The following is a 17493-nucleotide window of genomic DNA, read 5'->3' as shown; positions in this document are numbered from 1 at the left end:
GGAGTTCCTTTTGGGGAAAAAGATTTAAGTAATGTGTAACAAGGATATACTTATAAACAAGGGTATTTTTGTACTCCAGTTTGATTTGTCAAAACTTTTTCAAATTACAAAGGATTTTCTTAGCCCTTTTTCCTCTTCTCATGTATTAGTTTGGGGAAAATACATAACTGGATGTAACTATGAAAACCTAACTCTCCAAGCACAGCCCGAGTGGGTACAGTACCTACAGGACCACCTGTCCCTGTAATTACATAGTAGTAGTAAAAATAAGACAGAAAAACTCTTGGCTATAGGAAAGTAATACACTACTTTCTACCCTGGAATGAGGTCATATTGCGGTAATAAAGGTATTAATTCTCGCACAAAATTGGAACTTGTTCTGGATTTTCCCTGGAAAAAAAAATAAATCTCTATTTCTGTGGTCATGTTTATGTGACCTTTAACATAACAATATGTTTCTCTTGGTTTTAATCCACAGACCATTCCTGTAGTGGTAAGTCCTTCTGCTGGGACAGTGGCAATGAGAACTGGAGTTCAGTATGTTCAGACCACAATGCCAGTCCAAGTACGAAGAGTCTAACTGCTAACGAGAAGTCCATACAATTGTTGGAATAAATAAATTAATAGAAATGTGAAAAATAAACAGAGTTCTTTGGATTAACCTCAAAGGTTCAGACTTTAGCTTTGTATATGTGTACAAAGCATTAACTACACTACATTAATGTAAAGCATTAGCGCTGGCTTAGAAAAGCTGAGGACAGGTAAGATCCATATTAAATCTATGCTTCTTTTGTAAATAATGTACAATTTGTGGATGTCATTAGAGTACCATCTCCTTTTTATATTTGTATTGACTTTAACTTATAAAGAGCGTTTGAAGTTGGAAAAGGAAGGTTTAAACCAGCCTTATCACAAGCTAACACTGAAAACTGGTCTTGGGAAACTGCAGTTATGCATCAAATAATATAATCATGAGAATCTGAACAACTTGATTTGCATTTGGATTGAGAAAAAAAAATTCTGCACTTTGAAACTCTTGTAGAATTTCTTTGGGCAACCAAGTGATGAAGGGTATCTTTTCAGTTAATTGTAGTAGGCAAATTATAATATTTCCAATCTGTGGACCTGAGATACATAAAGATTTACATTGTTTTTTACAATGACCAGACTGTTAACATTTATATTGTTTACAGGTTAAGATTAAGTTAAAATTTCATTCAGTCCGATATCAGAAAAGTTGGAAAGCGTAATACCCGCTGGTTGTAGCGGAATTTCTGATCATTGGTAACAATGATTGAGAAAAGTAAAGTTTTTTCCTATGCTTCACAGTTCAGTTTTCTTTTAAAATCCTCCAAAAGGACTTTGAAAAGCTTTTTGAATGGAACAAGAACTAGGTGTGGAGAAAAACATGGATCGGGAAACATGGGCAAAGGGCTTTTGATGCTGGGCCAGAGCATGTATTATTTATATGATGGATTTATGTTTTTATGTAAGCATGAAACAGTACAGTATGAGAGAAAGTAACCCCTGAAAATGCTGTCTGTTACACTTATACTGTAGTACCATTTTGTATGTTGTGTAAAACGAAAGCATTGAACAAAGCAAAGGTGATGTATGTATATGAGAAAATTAATTGTATGATATCATTCCAGTACATTCTGTTGTACATTTTAGTCATGTTGATTTCTCCCATTGTTTATAAAAGAATGCGGTTTGTACAGTCTCCAGCTAGTACCCATATTAGAGGGAAAGGAGTATTAGAGAAAAAAAGCGAGAACAGAATATTCGTGAATTGCAGTTGTGTCAAAAATAGCCTAGCTGGCCTTATTTGTGAAGCATAATTGCTTTTAGCATATGGAAGTATTTTTTCACATTTTCTTTGTATAAAATTTGTATTAAACTTAAATATCTTTTTTGACAATTGTGTTTCTTTGTGACTAAGACAGGTGACACACACGATATGCTTTGGGTTTCTCCAATTTTTCAAGAAACTTCACAATTTTTTTATTAAACTGGTTTAGAAAAATGTTCTGTGTTCCTGGATTTCCAGTTTCCTTTCAATCTGGATGAATGTCCATTTCTGCACACTCTCCAGACCATAGATCATTTCACTTACATTGGGATCTTGTGTCTCACAAGTGTGGGACCTTTGAGTCCAAGCCTGTCAAGTTTGAGAAAAAACAAAGTAGTGTTGGCAGTCTGTAAAGCAGCAGCCATTTATGTATAAAACTCAGTAGCATCCGCTTTCTCTCACTCTTAACAGCAGCAAAGGTCCATTGCTTGTTGTGGAACATTTATGCGCTGCTTGGCTTGGGGCTGGACTGATGTGCGTAGTCTTGTCAGGTGTAGCTGTCAGTTCGAAGTGGGGACTGTTGTGTTGAGCACAGTTGTAGCCCTCCAAGAGGACACAAATTGGGCAAGACTGCTGTGTGCACCTTACGTGTCCGTTAGAAGAAATGGGGAGCTAATGAAATAGCTCGCTGTGAAATGTTGCTATGAATGTGGTCTTAAAGTTCCTACTCCTCTAGTTACCTTGTTACGTGCATTTGTAAAACAGCTAAAGTTAATGTGCTTTTCTTTAAACAGTGGCACTGGAAACAAGTCTTGAAAGCTTGGAATGGTGTTTTGGCCTTCCTCACGGGACTCGAATCCTGGTGCCGCTGAAACAAGCTCGTGTTGGGAGGAAAAAGGAAAGAGATGAACAAGTCAAAAATGGTTACAGGAAACCATGCTGCTTTCTGAAGCCTGGTGCAACCTGTGGGTTTTTTTTCTTGTAATGAGCATTGCTTTCTCTATAAAATTTTCTTTCCTCATGAGAAATAATAGGTGACAAATCCTAGTAAAGATTTATATGAATCCAAAATAGTAATTCCCAACTAGAGTTACCAGGTCAAGATCAAACTATCATCTTGGATGTTCTGGTGACACTACTTTTTCCACATTTTGGCTAGTTACAGTATGAAGTTCATTGTTTTTCTGAAGATTATTTTGTGCTAACTAAAATGAATGAAGAACACATCTCTGGCATTATGGAAGGAGATGACATTGATGGGATGTGAATCTAAAAGACAGGCTATGACTATTTCCTGTATGATTGAATACCATGACTGGGCATAAGCTGCATCCATCGCTTGTGTCTAGAGTATCCCTGTACCCTATGTGTATCCCTTGTTTATTTTGGATCCAAGTATTTGGGAAAAAAATACTGTGCTGTGTCTGGAATTATTTTTACTTGTGATGGTTCATCAGTTGTGGCACCTGACTCAGTCCTGTCATAGTCTAGTTGCAAAGGTGCTGCCAATGATGAGGTGCTGAGTTGATGGGGGCCAGGGGCAGTAGATTGTAAGTAACAAAAAGCCTCTTTGACCATATACCATGCTGGGAAAACTGCTTTTCACCCTTTGGCTACAGGCACTGGGCATCCCGAGTGTTTGCCGTCCTCTGTTATAAGCTACTGAAAGACATGTGGGCATGTTACTGCTGATTCCTCTGCTTTTGGGGACGAAATTAACTTGTCTTGGAGTCTGAGCTTAGAAATCTGTATTATTATTATTATTATTTTCCATTATCAGTTAGGAAGAAGGGGAGGAGTGGCACTGGTGTTCTTATCCGGGCCAGTCAACTCCAAAGCTTGACCAAGTGGTGGCAGTGTTTTCCTAGCTTTAGTCTTCGTTCAGGAACTCTATGCTGTCAGAACGTAGGCACCAATAGCGCAGTCAGGGTGCTCTGAGGTTTTGTTTAGCCCCCAAAGGATATGATCCAGATGGAGTTTACCACAGCAAGGTTGCGCCGCAGAAGCCTGATGTCCGTGTATAGATGCCTGGAGCAGACACAGCTGGACCACTGCCCCAGCTGCAAGAGGGGCAGTAGCCACAGTCTGGCTGCAGGGAGCCCACTGTGCTCAAAGCAGAGCTCTGTGGGCTGGATGGTGCAGGGGCTACGCACGCCATCACTTGTGCCCTCACCTTACCGTTCTGGTGCTTGCTGAGTCAGCTTTTCAGCGCTTAAACCTTTATGTGCTTGTGATACAGAGGAACACGGAGCAGCCAAGAGGAACACAGTCCATCAGGAGCCAAAGGCTCCCAAGTTTTTCATCCTCCTCAGCACGGATGTGCCAGTTCAGAGGCTAGTCTATAGCTCACTGAACACGGGGTGGGTTTTTTTATTTTTGTCCTTTACCAGGGGATCAATGTCCCTCTGAATAGTCACCCTTTCGTTGTGAATTGTAGCAGCTAGTTTTTAAAATGGTTGTACAGCTGCACCTTAACTGAAGGCATTTTAGAAACAATGAGATTTCTAGTCTTCTTCCCTTTTAAAAAATCATTTTAATACAAAATCCCACTCTTTGAGTACCTCTGCTCTACTGTGCTTACCCGCCCAGTTGTGTACCTCCTAGGGAAACGGCAAACTGCTGAGAATGGGGGTTGTTTGCCTAGTTTACCTACCACTCCTGGGTGAGATGGCTGTCACACCAGAGCTCCGGGACCGACCCAAGAGACCCTGACTGCCTGGGGCAGAGGGAGGTGTTGGCAGCCCGGCTGCCCTCAGGTCACCGGGAGAACCGCAAGGGCAGTCAGTACAGGGAACAGGTACCATCGCATAATTACAACTTGTTCTTCCAGCCCCAATGATGACATGTAGCTTTGCAACTATTTTCTTCGTAGTTTTCTGGTTATTTGACAAAACGTTGTATTCTGTTGCTGCACCTGAACTATTCAAATCTGGGCAAAGGCCCAAGTGTGCTTTTTGTCAAAGCCCTTTTCAGAAATGGTTCAGATCCAGGTCCTGGTTTACCAGAACGACTGCATGTTTGAAGAGAGGCCCACAAAGGTATTCTCTTTTGGTGCTTGTCATCTCAGTGGGTCTCTTTGGTTGTTAAGAGCTGTTTTTACTTTGTGTTGCAATCCAGAGTTTACCAGAAGCGGCAGGTGAGAGCAGATGGGTGGAGAGCCCTCAAGATGAGGCTAATGTGGGGAAAAAACAAGGTATGTTGTTTCAGTCCTTCACCTGAAAAGGACAGGGGGAAGAGCAGGTGTGTGGTGGGGATCAGTCAGGCTTTTGCAGTGTTATGTGGGTGCAGTGCAGCAAGTCACACCGTATAGGCTGAAAGGACGTATATATGCATACCATGTCTCAGATAAGGTGCCCTGAGATCGGGAACATACCTGAGCTTTAGCCAGGCCAAAGCACAGGCAGAACTGAAGGTCAGATTTTTTTCTCCTGTCTCTGAGAACTACCTGCCCCAAACAGGCAACCTGCATTATCCAAATTTTTCATTTTCTTAGGAAATTATTGGAAAATGCAAACAGTAAACATGCTGCGAATCTGCAGTAGCCTGAAAAGTACCTTTAAAGTGCTGTAAAAATATTTTGCAAACAGTTTGTATTGTCTGCCTTTGCTGGTAACTGAAATCCAGTTTCTATTATAAAAGACAAAAGCATCAGTCTGCCTTGCACTGTTGGGGAGAAAAAAAAAACCCCAAACAACTCCAAACCAGCAGCTGCTCCTGAGGAAAAACCAGAATCGGGTTTCCTTCCTTGATGGCAGCCTTACTAAACCAACAGGGCAGGCTGGTTGCTGTTTCTGATGGCATTTTCAGCATCTGTACACAGTGCTTATCTGGACAGACCAGAACAGAGGCACCACAGTGGCTGCAGTAGCTTGGCACAAGGCTGCTGCTCTGATCAATGGGTGTCACCTTGCTCCTAACCACAGCACTGTCACTGCCACAGTGACAGTCCCAAGCCAGTGTGTCGGATGGAAGCTTAACCGCTCACGGAGAACCTTTAGCTTTGCTCTGTTCTGTAATACCTGCCATCTGCTTGAAAATGGCTTTTCACCCTTTTGGAGCAGGGTCCAATGTGGCTCTTCTGCTCTGCTACAGCTGAACTGGAATGAACGCCTTTAAGGGGTTTGCATGACATGATGTGAGGTGCAGGTTGTTACTGCTTCTAGGATGAGCATTAGAAGTCCTGGATTTGTCAGAAATGAAATACCTGTGTCAGGCCCATGTGGTGGCAGAGGCTCACACCTGCAATGAATCGTTCGCCCTGGCTGCCAGGTGAGGCTCTGCTTCCTTTACAAAAGACTAGCAAACCTGTTAAGATTATGGCATAGAAAGGAGCTGAAGATAAAATTATGGAGCATTAGCAATCAGTAATCGGTGACTTTGAAAAGCTGATTTCTTTTACTCTGCAGCATTGTATTCCTATTAGTTATCTGCGAGGAAATGATAGAGCAAAGGATACTCTAGGAAATGTGATGAATGTCACCTCAGTGTACACATGGGACTGGGTTTTCTTCTTGTTTGGGCAAGTATTTTTGTCCTTCACGTGTTTGTTATAAAGAAGCTGTGATAGCAGCTGCTACACCATCACACTTACAGTCCCAGACTTCAACCCACATTATCTCATCAGCTGCATCTTTCACGTCCCCTTTTCTATTTAAAATACAAAAAGTCTGTATTAGAGGTTCAGACATCAACTAACACACTAAACATTTTTTGACAGATTTTGGTATCAGCTCCACATTTTAATAATAGTACTAACATGACTTGCTTGGTTTGTTCACCTCAGAGTCAGCTATTCTGCAACTTATCTGGGAACCATGTCACATCATAGTTGTACTCAGTTCTGGTTAGTGATGCGACCAAGAAAGGATTTTACGCTGTAATTAATAATGTACAAATACATAAAAACACAGGTGAAAGAGCTGAGCAAGGCCTTTACGTGCGTGTGTTCTCAGGCCTTTTGTATGCTCATGAGTAAAAAGCTGTTAGAGATCTCCTGTTTGAGCTACCAGATGCCCTAGAACAGCAAATTCTGACACTCTTGCTGTAGCGAGAGATGAGTATGTGCCACAGCGACTGGAAGGAAGTGGTACGCCTGTCTGACAAACAAGTGTTCCTAGTGCTGGTGCACATCACCTGTCTTACCTGTGGGTGAGTAAAAATCGTCAGCTGGGAGGAATATGGAGAAATCACTTACAGCAATGGAACACAGAACACGAGCAGGCACTAACAGAGCACAGGCCTCTGCCGAGAACTTTGGAGACAGAGACAAGAAAGCTTGAGACTCTATAAAAGCAAAATATTCTAAGAAGCTTTAGGAAAAAAAATTAGTACTCAGAAAATTGACTCAAGGCAGGTGTTAAATTTGGAATGTCAAGGAAAAGCAATTAGCTGATTGGCTGGGTGTTACAAGCTGAAGCTGTGCCTTCTTAGGAGTCTGCCATCCCAGGCATTCAGTCCTCTTTCAAAGGTTCTATTTACAGGTATGCTTATCTTGCAAGCATCAGTCACTTCTCCATTGAGTTTGATTTCCTTGACTTGTGATTGATAAAACTTCCTATTTGTGACAGTCCTACAGCTGGAAAACCTTGAGGGGAAAAATTCTGCCAGACTTGCTTCTCCACAGACCCTGAGACAAGCAACCTTTGCTAAAAAAAAAAAAAAAAAAAAAATCACATTTTATTTTGTTTTGTGTTGTACTCAGCCCTGTGAGCAGCTCTTTGCAAATGCCTCCCAAGCATGTACTTAAAGGTTGTTTTTGTTCATGCCTGCTGTTGACAAGTACAGCTAACAGGCTTTACAGCTGCTACCTTTTGAGCCAAAGACTGAGATCAGAGTATTTTGAGATCAGATTTTTAGTCTGGCAGAAAAATCCCCTCTCAGATCTAGCAACAAATCTTGTTTCCTGAGGTAAATGTTTTTAGACGTTAGAGTATCACTCAGGCTTGTGTAGCACTTGTGTCACACTTGTAATGTGTGTAACCTTAACTTGATCTTGACTCACACATGCTAGATAAGGGGATTGTATTACTTGCTGCATCTCTCTCTCTCAAACGCCTTGCTCCAGTGAGGCTCTGCTCCTTCTGAGGTCACTTGGTGCCACAGCAAGCAAGCAAGAGCAGTTTTGAAAGTGAATTAGAGATTCATCCAAGCCCAGAGAATTGAAATATTTTGACAGCAAGAATTAACTGGCAAGCTCAGCAGAAATCCTAAAACTGAACCTTGCTTGTAGATGCATTTATTTACATCAAAATAAATATGCACAGCTGCAGTATTTGCTTGCCCTTTATCTTCCTTTGCAGGACAAGTTAGGTTTGCTGAGCGCCCACGTTCCCTCCCAGCGGACGCAGTCACCGTCTTCAGTCCTTGCCCCAGCAAGAGAGAGAAGAGCTGGCTACAGGCTCCATCTGGCACCCGAGGGGCTCTGTTCAGAGTCTTTCCGGCCTAATCCACCTCGAAATAGGGAGCATGTATTCTACACCTACCTCTAGATCCAAGACTGGCTGGAGAGAAGGCAGGTAATCTAGTCCCCCAAAATGTAAACATGTTTTTATTTAATGCCTTTCACGCATCACAAGGTACTTTTTCCCCAAACCCAAGATGGCAGCATAAGGCACAGTGTAGACACATGCACAGTCCACATACCATCTATGTAAGATTTAAAAACACAGCTATAGTTCTTACCAATGGTACCATGTGTCATTATTATTAATGTACACGATATGATTTTTCCCCAGAGTTTGTTCTGGAGAAATGAACTATTAATTTAGAACAGTAAGCCTCTTCCCACCCACCCACCCCAAAAAGCCAGATTAAAAACACAGGTACAGAGCTTAATACCAGAGTAATGAGATTAGTTCATAAATTAAAAAAAAAAAAAAAAAAAAAAAAAATCAACAGTTTCACTCTTATGTTCAGAAGGTCCCATGGGATGTGATGTACTGTGCAGAGACTCCGTACTATGTCCTCTTCCCCTTTCAAAAGCAAGAAACTGACAAGTAGACCCAAGACTAGTGTTTGTCGTTGATGGCAAAAGGCAGTTACAGCTCTATGCATCCGGCTTAACCATGTAACTGCAGGATCTCCAGTGAGTTATCTGAAGGCTTTTCCTCTGTCCAAAGGAAGAACTTGATACAATGCTCTTTGGCTGCAAGTTCTTAAAGGCTTCCCCTGAAAGGGTTCTCCTTCAAAAAAAAGAAAAACTGCAGTTGCTGTGGGATTTTTTTTTTAATAAGAAAATGTTGAGGCATAGGTGGAATCGATGTAATAGTTTGAGTGAAGCCCTCACAGTGCTAAGATGTTGGGGTCTGCTACAAATATTCAAGTTCCAAGGCGTGCCGAAGAGCTTCCAGGTCAGCGTGACAAGAGATTCTCCAGAATGGCATGTTGTGCTAGAGTGAAACCAAAAGAGGGGTGGGTTTTTTTTTTGGTTTTTAATACTGAGATTAAAACAACTTTCTTAGTTTGCACCCTTGGGAACAGAGCTTTGTACTTGGGCCACCAGGCCATCATGGTGTCACAGGCAAGGAGGCTTAGCTTAGGAAGGAAGGAAAGGAGTGGGAAGTGTCTATTATGTTTCTCCTACGCAGAGAGGAAGACAGATCCTCCACAATTTGGGTGTGTCCTGCTTCAAGGATGATGGAGGATGTAGGCTGACTTTCTGAATGTACTAGCTACTAAACTTTATTCTCCTTTTTTTTTTTATGGCTTAATTAGGAATGTTTCTAGAATTGCAGTATTGCTAGAAACAATTTTAGGTGAACATCACTAGTGAAAGCTGTTGTCAGTGCTTCACAGACAAGTAAACAATATATATCATAAAAGGAAGTTATTAAAATTTATAAAATGTAAACAAAAGAATAAAATACCACAAAGAGTCAAAATGCTTTCTAACAATTCCCTTTCCACGTTAACTGGAACAGTAGGTCATACTGCATTTTCTGTAAAAGTAGGAACTGGTATCGCTGCACAGATCAGTTACTCATTTAGTCTAACACTGCTGCCTCAGAAAAAGGTGTGACAGGGTTCGAAGACAGCCTGTCCCCAAACAACCTCCTAATTCCTATTTTTGACAGACTATCTTATATTCTTCTCTTGCCTCCCTGTTTTTCAATTTATATTTACTGTGCTAAATCTGAAGTCATGTATACAAATGGCCAAGTTCTAACCAGCCAATTCCACCTGAGATTGTAACAGCTGGACAAAATCTGAAAAGGTCAACTACCTGTGACCTACTATATCTTTTTTACAATATCCTGATAATCTCTTGAAAAATGTGACTATACTCTAGGAAAGAAGCCTTCCATCTGAAAGAGGACGAAGTATCAACTTTTTGTAAGTGCTGTGCAGTTCAATTACACAGGGGACCTGAGGTAGTAATCTGGTAAGGTACAAACAGTACTCCGAAAGCATCATTATAGCAATGTAGTTCTGCAATCACTAGCAATTGCAAGTGACCATGGGGATCGTAGCTAAGAGATAACCTCAAAATAATTAGAACTTGCTTTTAGATGTTAAATATAGCTTATCTTGGTATGTTCTGGTGACCCTTGGGTTTGAGCTGGATTTGTTCCTTATCCAAAACAGTTACAGCAGTTTTACTTTACATTGAAGACACAGCTCGTTTCTGCACTTAAGAGTTTATAACCACATTTGGGACTATGATTTTCTTAGCTTCCTCCCAAAATACCAGTCTCTGTACAGTTAGTGATATGTATGCACTAACGAATGTACAGAAAGCCTTAACTGACAGAGCTTACTCCCCTCCCAGCATGGGAATAAAATTTTGGAGCATTTTATCACTGTAAATAACTCAACTGTAAACATACTGCTTCTGGAAGCTTTAGAGAAGATATGCTTCCTAGACAGATGATTCTAATGGAGGGAGATGTTCCAAGTGTACCTACCTGTGTAAAAAAAAAACCTCCTGTGTGTTCCAGATATTTATTTTACAGAGTGTCTATTTACACTCCTCTAACATTTAAATACAACTCAAGCTTCCCTCTGGTACTTTACCTATCAGTAAACAAGTGTTTCCTTCAAGCTATTTATCAATGTGTGTAGAGACAGCAAGCCAACATGGCCATCTGAAGTGACTGGAATCCATTGCTCTGCAATTTCACTTTAAGGGGAAAAGTTACTTCCTTCTCCCTCCCCTAGCTGCTATTAAACCCCTTCCATTACATATCTATTTTTCCTTCTTAAATGAGAAGAGGACTTGGCCTTCCAGCCACTCCTGTTGTTCAGCATTTAAAGATTTATCACTCATCAGACAGGTGAAGAAAAATGACCCACTAAAATGGAGATATTATCAGTGCTGTCGGCAAAACAGTGAAAGGCTCTCTGCCTGCCCCCCCCCCTTTTTTTTTTCCATATAAAGCTCAGGTGTGTAGAAGCCTTGACTAATGATTGTCATCAATCAAAGGAGGTGACAGCCCAGCAAAGAATGTGCCTTACTAATGGGAGAGCTGCTTAGGCCAGGAGACACAAGCAAGAGGGTTCTTGAAATCCTGCCTACAGAAGACTGTTGAACCTTCCCCCTTCTTCATAGAGCCAGAGAGCCCCTGCAGCCTTTGATGCAGTCATGTTCACTGACCCACTACCTTTGAAGTACTGCACTGGGCTGTCAAAAGCAACAGACAATTATCACTTCACTCCCCGTCATGCATTTTGGACACTTCCCTGACAACTCCTTAACCCTTCATGAACTAGAGAACCATTTGCAGATGTAGATAGTTTTCCAAGGTGGGGGCAGGTATTGTTGCTTCCATTGGCCAGGGGAAATACACTATAAAAATGAAGATTTCTGCTGCCTTGAAGATGGCGCAAGATACAATTCTGGGGATAGAATATGTACTGATCACCTTATTTGCTGGGATCCCTTTGTTCCTGGGTTTGTGCACCCAATGAGCTCAAATTTGCTCAGAAATTCTTTGCAGGATGTTCATTCAGAATGAGATGTCAGGTCTTCTAGGACAAAGTTCAGCTGTACAGCGCTGAGTTCCTGTGATGTAATATTTTGTACATCACCTCAGCTACAACACCCATCTATGTGCCTATTTAAAATTAACTAGATGGGACTCAAGCAGTCAGTTCCTGCATCTCACGTGCAATGCTCCTGAAGCAAAAGCAACTCAATCCTATTTCTGCATTCACATCAGGAGCACAAGACCCAAGATGCACAAAGACATCTTGCAAATAACGCTTGCCATTAACAAATTGTATTCCTGTCCCTGTAAAGCCAAATAAATAGAGATTCCAGGCAGGTTTCTGTTATAAAATTTAGGAAATGAAAACTCTAGATATTAAATTCTCACGTTGTACAATTTAGTTGATGCACCTGACTGCTTTCCTTCAGGTCTTCGGTTGTTGCTCTCCATGTTGCTACCACTCCTGGGCTTCTCTAATATACCGATATCCCTTATACATAGCAGAAGGTATTCCTTGCTGGATCTCCAAATCTTTTCTCCCCACACCAAATCACTGTAAGCAGAATCTGGGCTTTGATCTTCTCAAACTTTGCTTTTTTCTCTTGCATGCTCTGAACCTGGGGTTCTTACAGTCTACTCAAAACAAAGAAGCTTCAACTGGTCCCTAAAACTCCAGTTCTCATTTTCCAATGAGTGGACCATGGATACTAATGACCAGAGGACTCAATTCAATGCACAGGTTAGTCCATTTAATTCTAAGGCTACTTATGCCAGTGGGCCACATCTATGCAGTGAGCACGACACATTACCAAGGGCTTGTTACTCCTGACCATACTACTTTCACAGTTTCTATTCTACTTGGTATTTAGCACAAATCTTCCCAATTTCATTTTGCTTGTGAAATTAATCACATTAATACATAAATCATAGATAAAGGCAGCAACTCAGTACCAGTCCCTTTGGTATTCACCCTAATAACGTTCAACCCTATGATCTCAAGGAGTCATCAATACAAATACATATCTATACGCATATTCTAATAAGTAATTCAAAACTAATTCTAATAATTTGGAATTTACAAAAGAAACACATGTAGATCAGAAATTCACCCTGCTTGCTCATCTGAGACCACACACTGGAGTTTTCCTTTTCATGTGTTTAAAGCCATCTTTATTAAGCAAGAATGATTCCTGGAACACGTGACACAGCAACTACCTGAAAAATTGCACTAGCTGCAAAGGTGGGGGGGATTTACAGTAGGAAATTTCTCACAAGGTTGTTGAGTATTTTGCATATTAAGAAATAAGACCAATTGTAAACTGTTTTAAATGGAGAGAGCTTCATTAAATGCTAAAGAAAGGGTGATTGAAATGAAAATTGGAAGAATCCAGCATGGCATCTACAAAATGTACCTTTTTTGCGCCCTGTTCCTCTTCAACACCATCTCCTATTACAATGTACACAGCTTTCCTTCCAAACCTTTGCATTATTCTTTCAAAACAGCTCTCTTTCCCTAAGCAACAGAAGAGAAGACACATTTTTTAATCTGGACATATACAGCAGGTGGGGCTAACGTTCAGGTACTGGAACTGGAGTTGGGACCTAACCGAACTTGCTGCTACATTCCTCATTTTCTTTTGAAATGAGAACCCAACTGAATCTTCATCTGAGATGGAATCTCCATGACAGTTACTAGCATTTTCTTTATGAGCCGAGGACTTCCAAGTTTTCCGTAAGCTTTGTGACTTTGATGCACTGCTTAGACTGGCAGTTGGTAGACTGATATGACACTCATAGCATTCAGTTTCAAGAGCTCTCGTCTGTTCATTCTGGTTGCAGTACAACACGAAAATACAAACCTCAGATGTTCAAACACTTATACCAGAAAAAATAGAACACAAAAAAAGCTCCAAGCCAACCCTACCAGTATTTACTAATCACACAGCTTCATAAAGCTCATTCAGCACACTCGACCCCTCTGCAAGAATAAGAGGGTACAAACAGTGCTTCTGTAGGTACTCTTTCCAATCAGACTGTCTTCCTCCTAGGTGGGTGAGCTGAACATCCCACATGCATTAGATGCTCCACAGGGTGGGTATTTTTCAGGCTCACTCCCCCATAGGGACACTTGGGAATACTGATTTTTTTTTTTTTTTTCAGTCTATACTAGCTGAAGTGTGGGCAGTCAGGATGTGAATTAGAGATATGTAAACGTGGAACTAAAAATAAACCTCATACATTGCTTGTTGTGATTAGTTTGGACATATGTGCCTGACTTGGGGACAAAACTTCAGTCTATCTTTGGTGAGGCCTAAGTTAGTTTGCTCTTACCTGTTTTTGTTGCACTGTAAATGTTTTCAATGGGGAAGACAGTGCCCAGTCCATAGAGAAGCACTTTAGCAAGAGCTGGTATAAGCTGAGTTGTGGTGACCAACACATTCACACAGTTAGGCCTAGAAAACAAAAGTTAGTAAAGTGGCAATCCGTGTTTGTTTCTTTTACTCCAGACTGAAAGATGGCAGGAAGCACACCTTTCTTTCAACTGGAAGTTCTCAAGCCATTGGGTGATTATGCAGCTACAGGCAGACACTGGGAGTACTGGTAATGTCTTTTTATCAACTTAGTAGAATGAAAAAACATAAAACAAACTAGCAGCAGTGGTGCAGCCCTACTGCACGCATGCCAGGATCTATTTTGCGGGAATTTAAACACCATGTAGTAATGTCCGTGCTGGGTTCAAGAGAACATATCAGGGATAGAAGGGCCCTTTTCTCCCTTTGCTACTCTTCTGTAAACCTGCTCACATGAAAAGTGTGCCACAGATGAGGTAGCCAAGGAAAGGCAAGAAAAAGGATTGGTTTTTCTTCTGCTCAGTTAATCTCAAGCTCACCCCAACCTTTGATAATTCAAGTTTGGCAAACGTGTGCAGACTGGCCTCCCACAGGTTTGGCCTGCAAAGTCCTATAAATGTGTCTCAATTTGTTTAGATGGGGAATAAAGGGAAGCAAAGGAGATCCTGGATCAAGCCCGTAGGCAATTCTTTAAGCTGTTCTTACCGGGAGTGTATCAAATTCAGCGCCTTCAGAGCATGTGTGAGCCAGAGATCAGTCAGCGCTTCAAGTTCTGCTCTTAACTGCAGCCAGGTTTCCCTCTTAGGAGCTCCTATTAAACCTGTAAGCAGGAAAGCATCTTTGCAGAAGCACAGAAAAGGAGTTGCATGGCTTTGTACATAGAACACCAAACAGCTCCTGTCTGTGTTCTCCCACTGCCCTTCTCTTGGGCCTCATGCAGGCTGCTTCCCTTTGTCTACTGCCACGTCACTCCAAGGCTCTACATGAAGCCCCACTGCAGCACACTCCTAAGCTACCACAGCCCAGCTTCCTTCCTCTCTGGCGGAATGGTACCAGTCACCTGTACGCCGCGGGGCCGTGTTAAAACACCTTTCTTGGAGTTAGCATAAAGCTTGCATGGGAAGTGAGCAAGAGGACAAAAGAGCTGTGGATAATGGGTAGTGGCCTGAGCTGAGAGACATCCAAAGCCAGGATGGTTTTGTTTCTCCTGAAAAGCTATGCACCATTTCCAGTACATGTGGGTAAGCTATTCCTCCAACCACAAAAAAAGGTTGTGGTGATAATCTGAGTTTTGCTTCTAGTCAGAGACCTGGCACTGATCTTCTAAAAGAGAAGCAGACCAGCCTATTGGAAGAACTGTCTGGAACTAACTGAGATGAAGGAACCCAGAGCATCCTGACATCTGGTGGTATTGTTTTGTGGGAGTTAAAACCAAGTAGTTAGGATACAAGAACGCCTTCAGACAGAGATCAACCATGTGTTCTGTAGGGAAAAAAAAAAGCATATTTAGTTTTGAACTGTTTCCTTGCTTACTAAGCATTTTGGAAAATTGGAGATGATTGCTTTCCTGCCAAAGAAATTAGAAAATAAAGCCCCACTCTCAGACTTGATTCCTTCTCCAACTACTAAACCAGGTATTTAAGCATCTCTCCCACAATCCTGTACAGAATCTTATTTAAGGATGACTGCTGAAACACTTGCTCAGCTCAGTGTGAAGTATTCTTAGCATGATGCTCTCTACACCTCCTCCATAGCATGTCCCTAGCAAGGTCAGAAGCATTTGGGAATGTGAAAGGCACTCTTGTTGCCTGGCCATAGACACTTACCCCCTACGTTGTTTTTGTAGGTGTTGTACATCTCTTTCACCCGACGGTAGCGGAATGCTAATTTCCTCATCCAGTCAACTCCCCCATGAACACCTGAGCCCAGACACAGATTTGCACTGGCAGTTGAACTGTGAAAGCCATCTGCGGAGAAGTTATATGTGCTGGGAAAGGGAGGAGGGGAGAGGTCAGTATAATTACAGCCTATACAGCGCCATCAAGGAGTGGAAAAAATTGGAAAGAAATGTGGAGACAAGTGGCAGCAGAGATGTACGCAGGACACACTGTACAGAACTGGGGTTCACCTCTAGCACCATTACTAGAACAGATTTTAAAAATGTTCTTGGTGTAAACACAACACTGGTTAATTAGCACTACCTGCCAGTTTTGAGGTCCTCTGGACTACAAAACATGTGAATGTCCTCAGGTCACAAACTCCTCACCTGCGTCTCATCCAGGCTGCTAAGGTAACTGCAGAAATACTCAAATCCTAAAGGAGAAAATTCTGTTACCTTTCTGACTGCCTGGCTATATTGCTAAACAGGGTCTGAACACAAATTAGATCAAGGAAAAAAATTAAGAAATTAACTAAAGGAGCCTTTATTGCCTGCAACACGTAAAGTTTGTTTCTTTTTTAAACTGAGTTAATATTTCAAAGCAACTCCTGAGTAATTACCACAATGAATTGGGGGCAAGTGACAACTCCACAAACACCTTAAACAGGCAGTTTCTCTGAAGGAGGCAATCCTGCCCTCTGCCAGGCATTTGTTCCTGTCTTCAGCCTTCCTCGATGCCCCCCTTCTTTGTACCAGCACAAGCACTTCTTCAGCTCTGAGGTGAATCAGATCAGAGAACTATTCCAGTTAAACATAATGCAGCTTTAAAAAAAACCCCAAACAACAAAAGAAGTTGCTTTTCAGCTGGATCAGTTCCCTGGTTTGGGGAAGGAGGGGCACACAGAGGCAGTACCAGCTCATGTCATCTTAAAATGTTTGCCAGATGACAGCATCAGGATGGGTTTCATGGCCTGAGCAGATCTCAGATTGAACTGCGATGGAAGAGGGCAGCTGCAGCTTATGGGACACAGTTGGCTGGATCAGGTCACAGACCTGGTGGATTTGGACAAACTCAGCTTGAACCAGAGCAAGGGAAGGGACAGAAAGGCTCAGTGACACAGACCTACCCTTCTCAGGGCAGCTTACAGTGCTTGACACCTGACTGGGGAAGTAGCTAGTGCTTGTATATTCACATCCTGATTTACTGCACAGTAATTTCCCCCTCTAGAAAGCCCTGATGCCACTTCATTTCTGTATTAGAGCATCCAGATAGGAGTTTAACTTGCTTAATGTACTTCAGCCAGCTCAGCTTCGTTTCTCACATAGACGAGCCATGAGCAGCTGAGTCATGTTTCTGAAACAACTGAAACCACTCAGGCAGGGGCTTTTCACAGAATTCAAGAGATGCTGTTAGCATACAGATTTTTTCATTCACTAAAACTAAATGCACTGATTGAGATAAAACCCCAATTAATGTTTTAGTCAATGACTGAACAAGTATCCAGACTCACCTGTTTACAGGCCACTGGAGCCAAAGGACCTAAA

The 17493-nt window shown here is 41.8% G+C and overlaps 2 protein-coding genes and 1 long non-coding RNA gene across 11 annotated transcripts in view; 2 read left to right on the top strand and 1 right to left on the bottom strand.

The window, feature by feature from the left end:
- The window catches only part of ZMYND8 (zinc finger MYND-type containing 8), a 61599-nt gene extending 59678 nt beyond the window's left edge, over window positions 1-1921 (top strand). For all 3 annotated transcript variants that reach the window (XM_075768806.1, XM_075768803.1, XM_075768804.1), the window contains one exon: window positions 479-1921. In XM_075768806.1, the coding sequence (XP_075624921.1) occupies window positions 479-580 (102 nt within the window). In that variant the 3' untranslated portion in view covers window positions 581-1921. The remainder of the gene's footprint in view (window positions 1-478) is intronic.
- Window positions 1922-6510: 4589 nt separating this feature from the next.
- Window positions 6511-17493, bottom strand: part of EYA2 (EYA transcriptional coactivator and phosphatase 2) — a 105286-nt gene continuing 94303 nt past the window's right edge. For 6 of the 7 annotated variants that reach the window (XM_075768335.1, XM_075768337.1, XM_075768339.1 and 3 more), the window contains 5 exons: window positions 15896-16056; window positions 14775-14889; window positions 14050-14171; window positions 13131-13231; window positions 6511-9180 (listed from right to left, as the gene is read on the bottom strand). In XM_075768335.1, coding sequence (XP_075624450.1) covers window positions 9100-9180; window positions 13131-13231; window positions 14050-14171; window positions 14775-14889; window positions 15896-16056 — 580 coding nt within the window. In that variant the 3' untranslated portion in view covers window positions 6511-9099. The remainder of the gene's footprint in view (window positions 9181-13130; window positions 13232-14049; window positions 14172-14774; window positions 14890-15895; window positions 16057-17493) is intronic. The other variant, XM_075768334.1, reaches the window with a different exon arrangement.
- LOC142604087 (uncharacterized) lies at window positions 12348-15900 on the top strand. The gene is made up of 3 exons (XR_012837984.1): window positions 12348-12457; window positions 14226-14319; window positions 15371-15900. It is a non-coding gene; the product is annotated as an uncharacterized LOC142604087 (long non-coding RNA).

This window comes from Balearica regulorum, chromosome 16, assembly GCF_011004875.1.
Source record: "Balearica regulorum gibbericeps isolate bBalReg1 chromosome 16, bBalReg1.pri, whole genome shotgun sequence".
Lineage (NCBI taxonomy): Eukaryota > Metazoa > Chordata > Aves > Gruiformes > Gruidae > Balearica > Balearica regulorum.
This window is presented reverse-complemented; position numbering and strand designations above follow the sequence as displayed.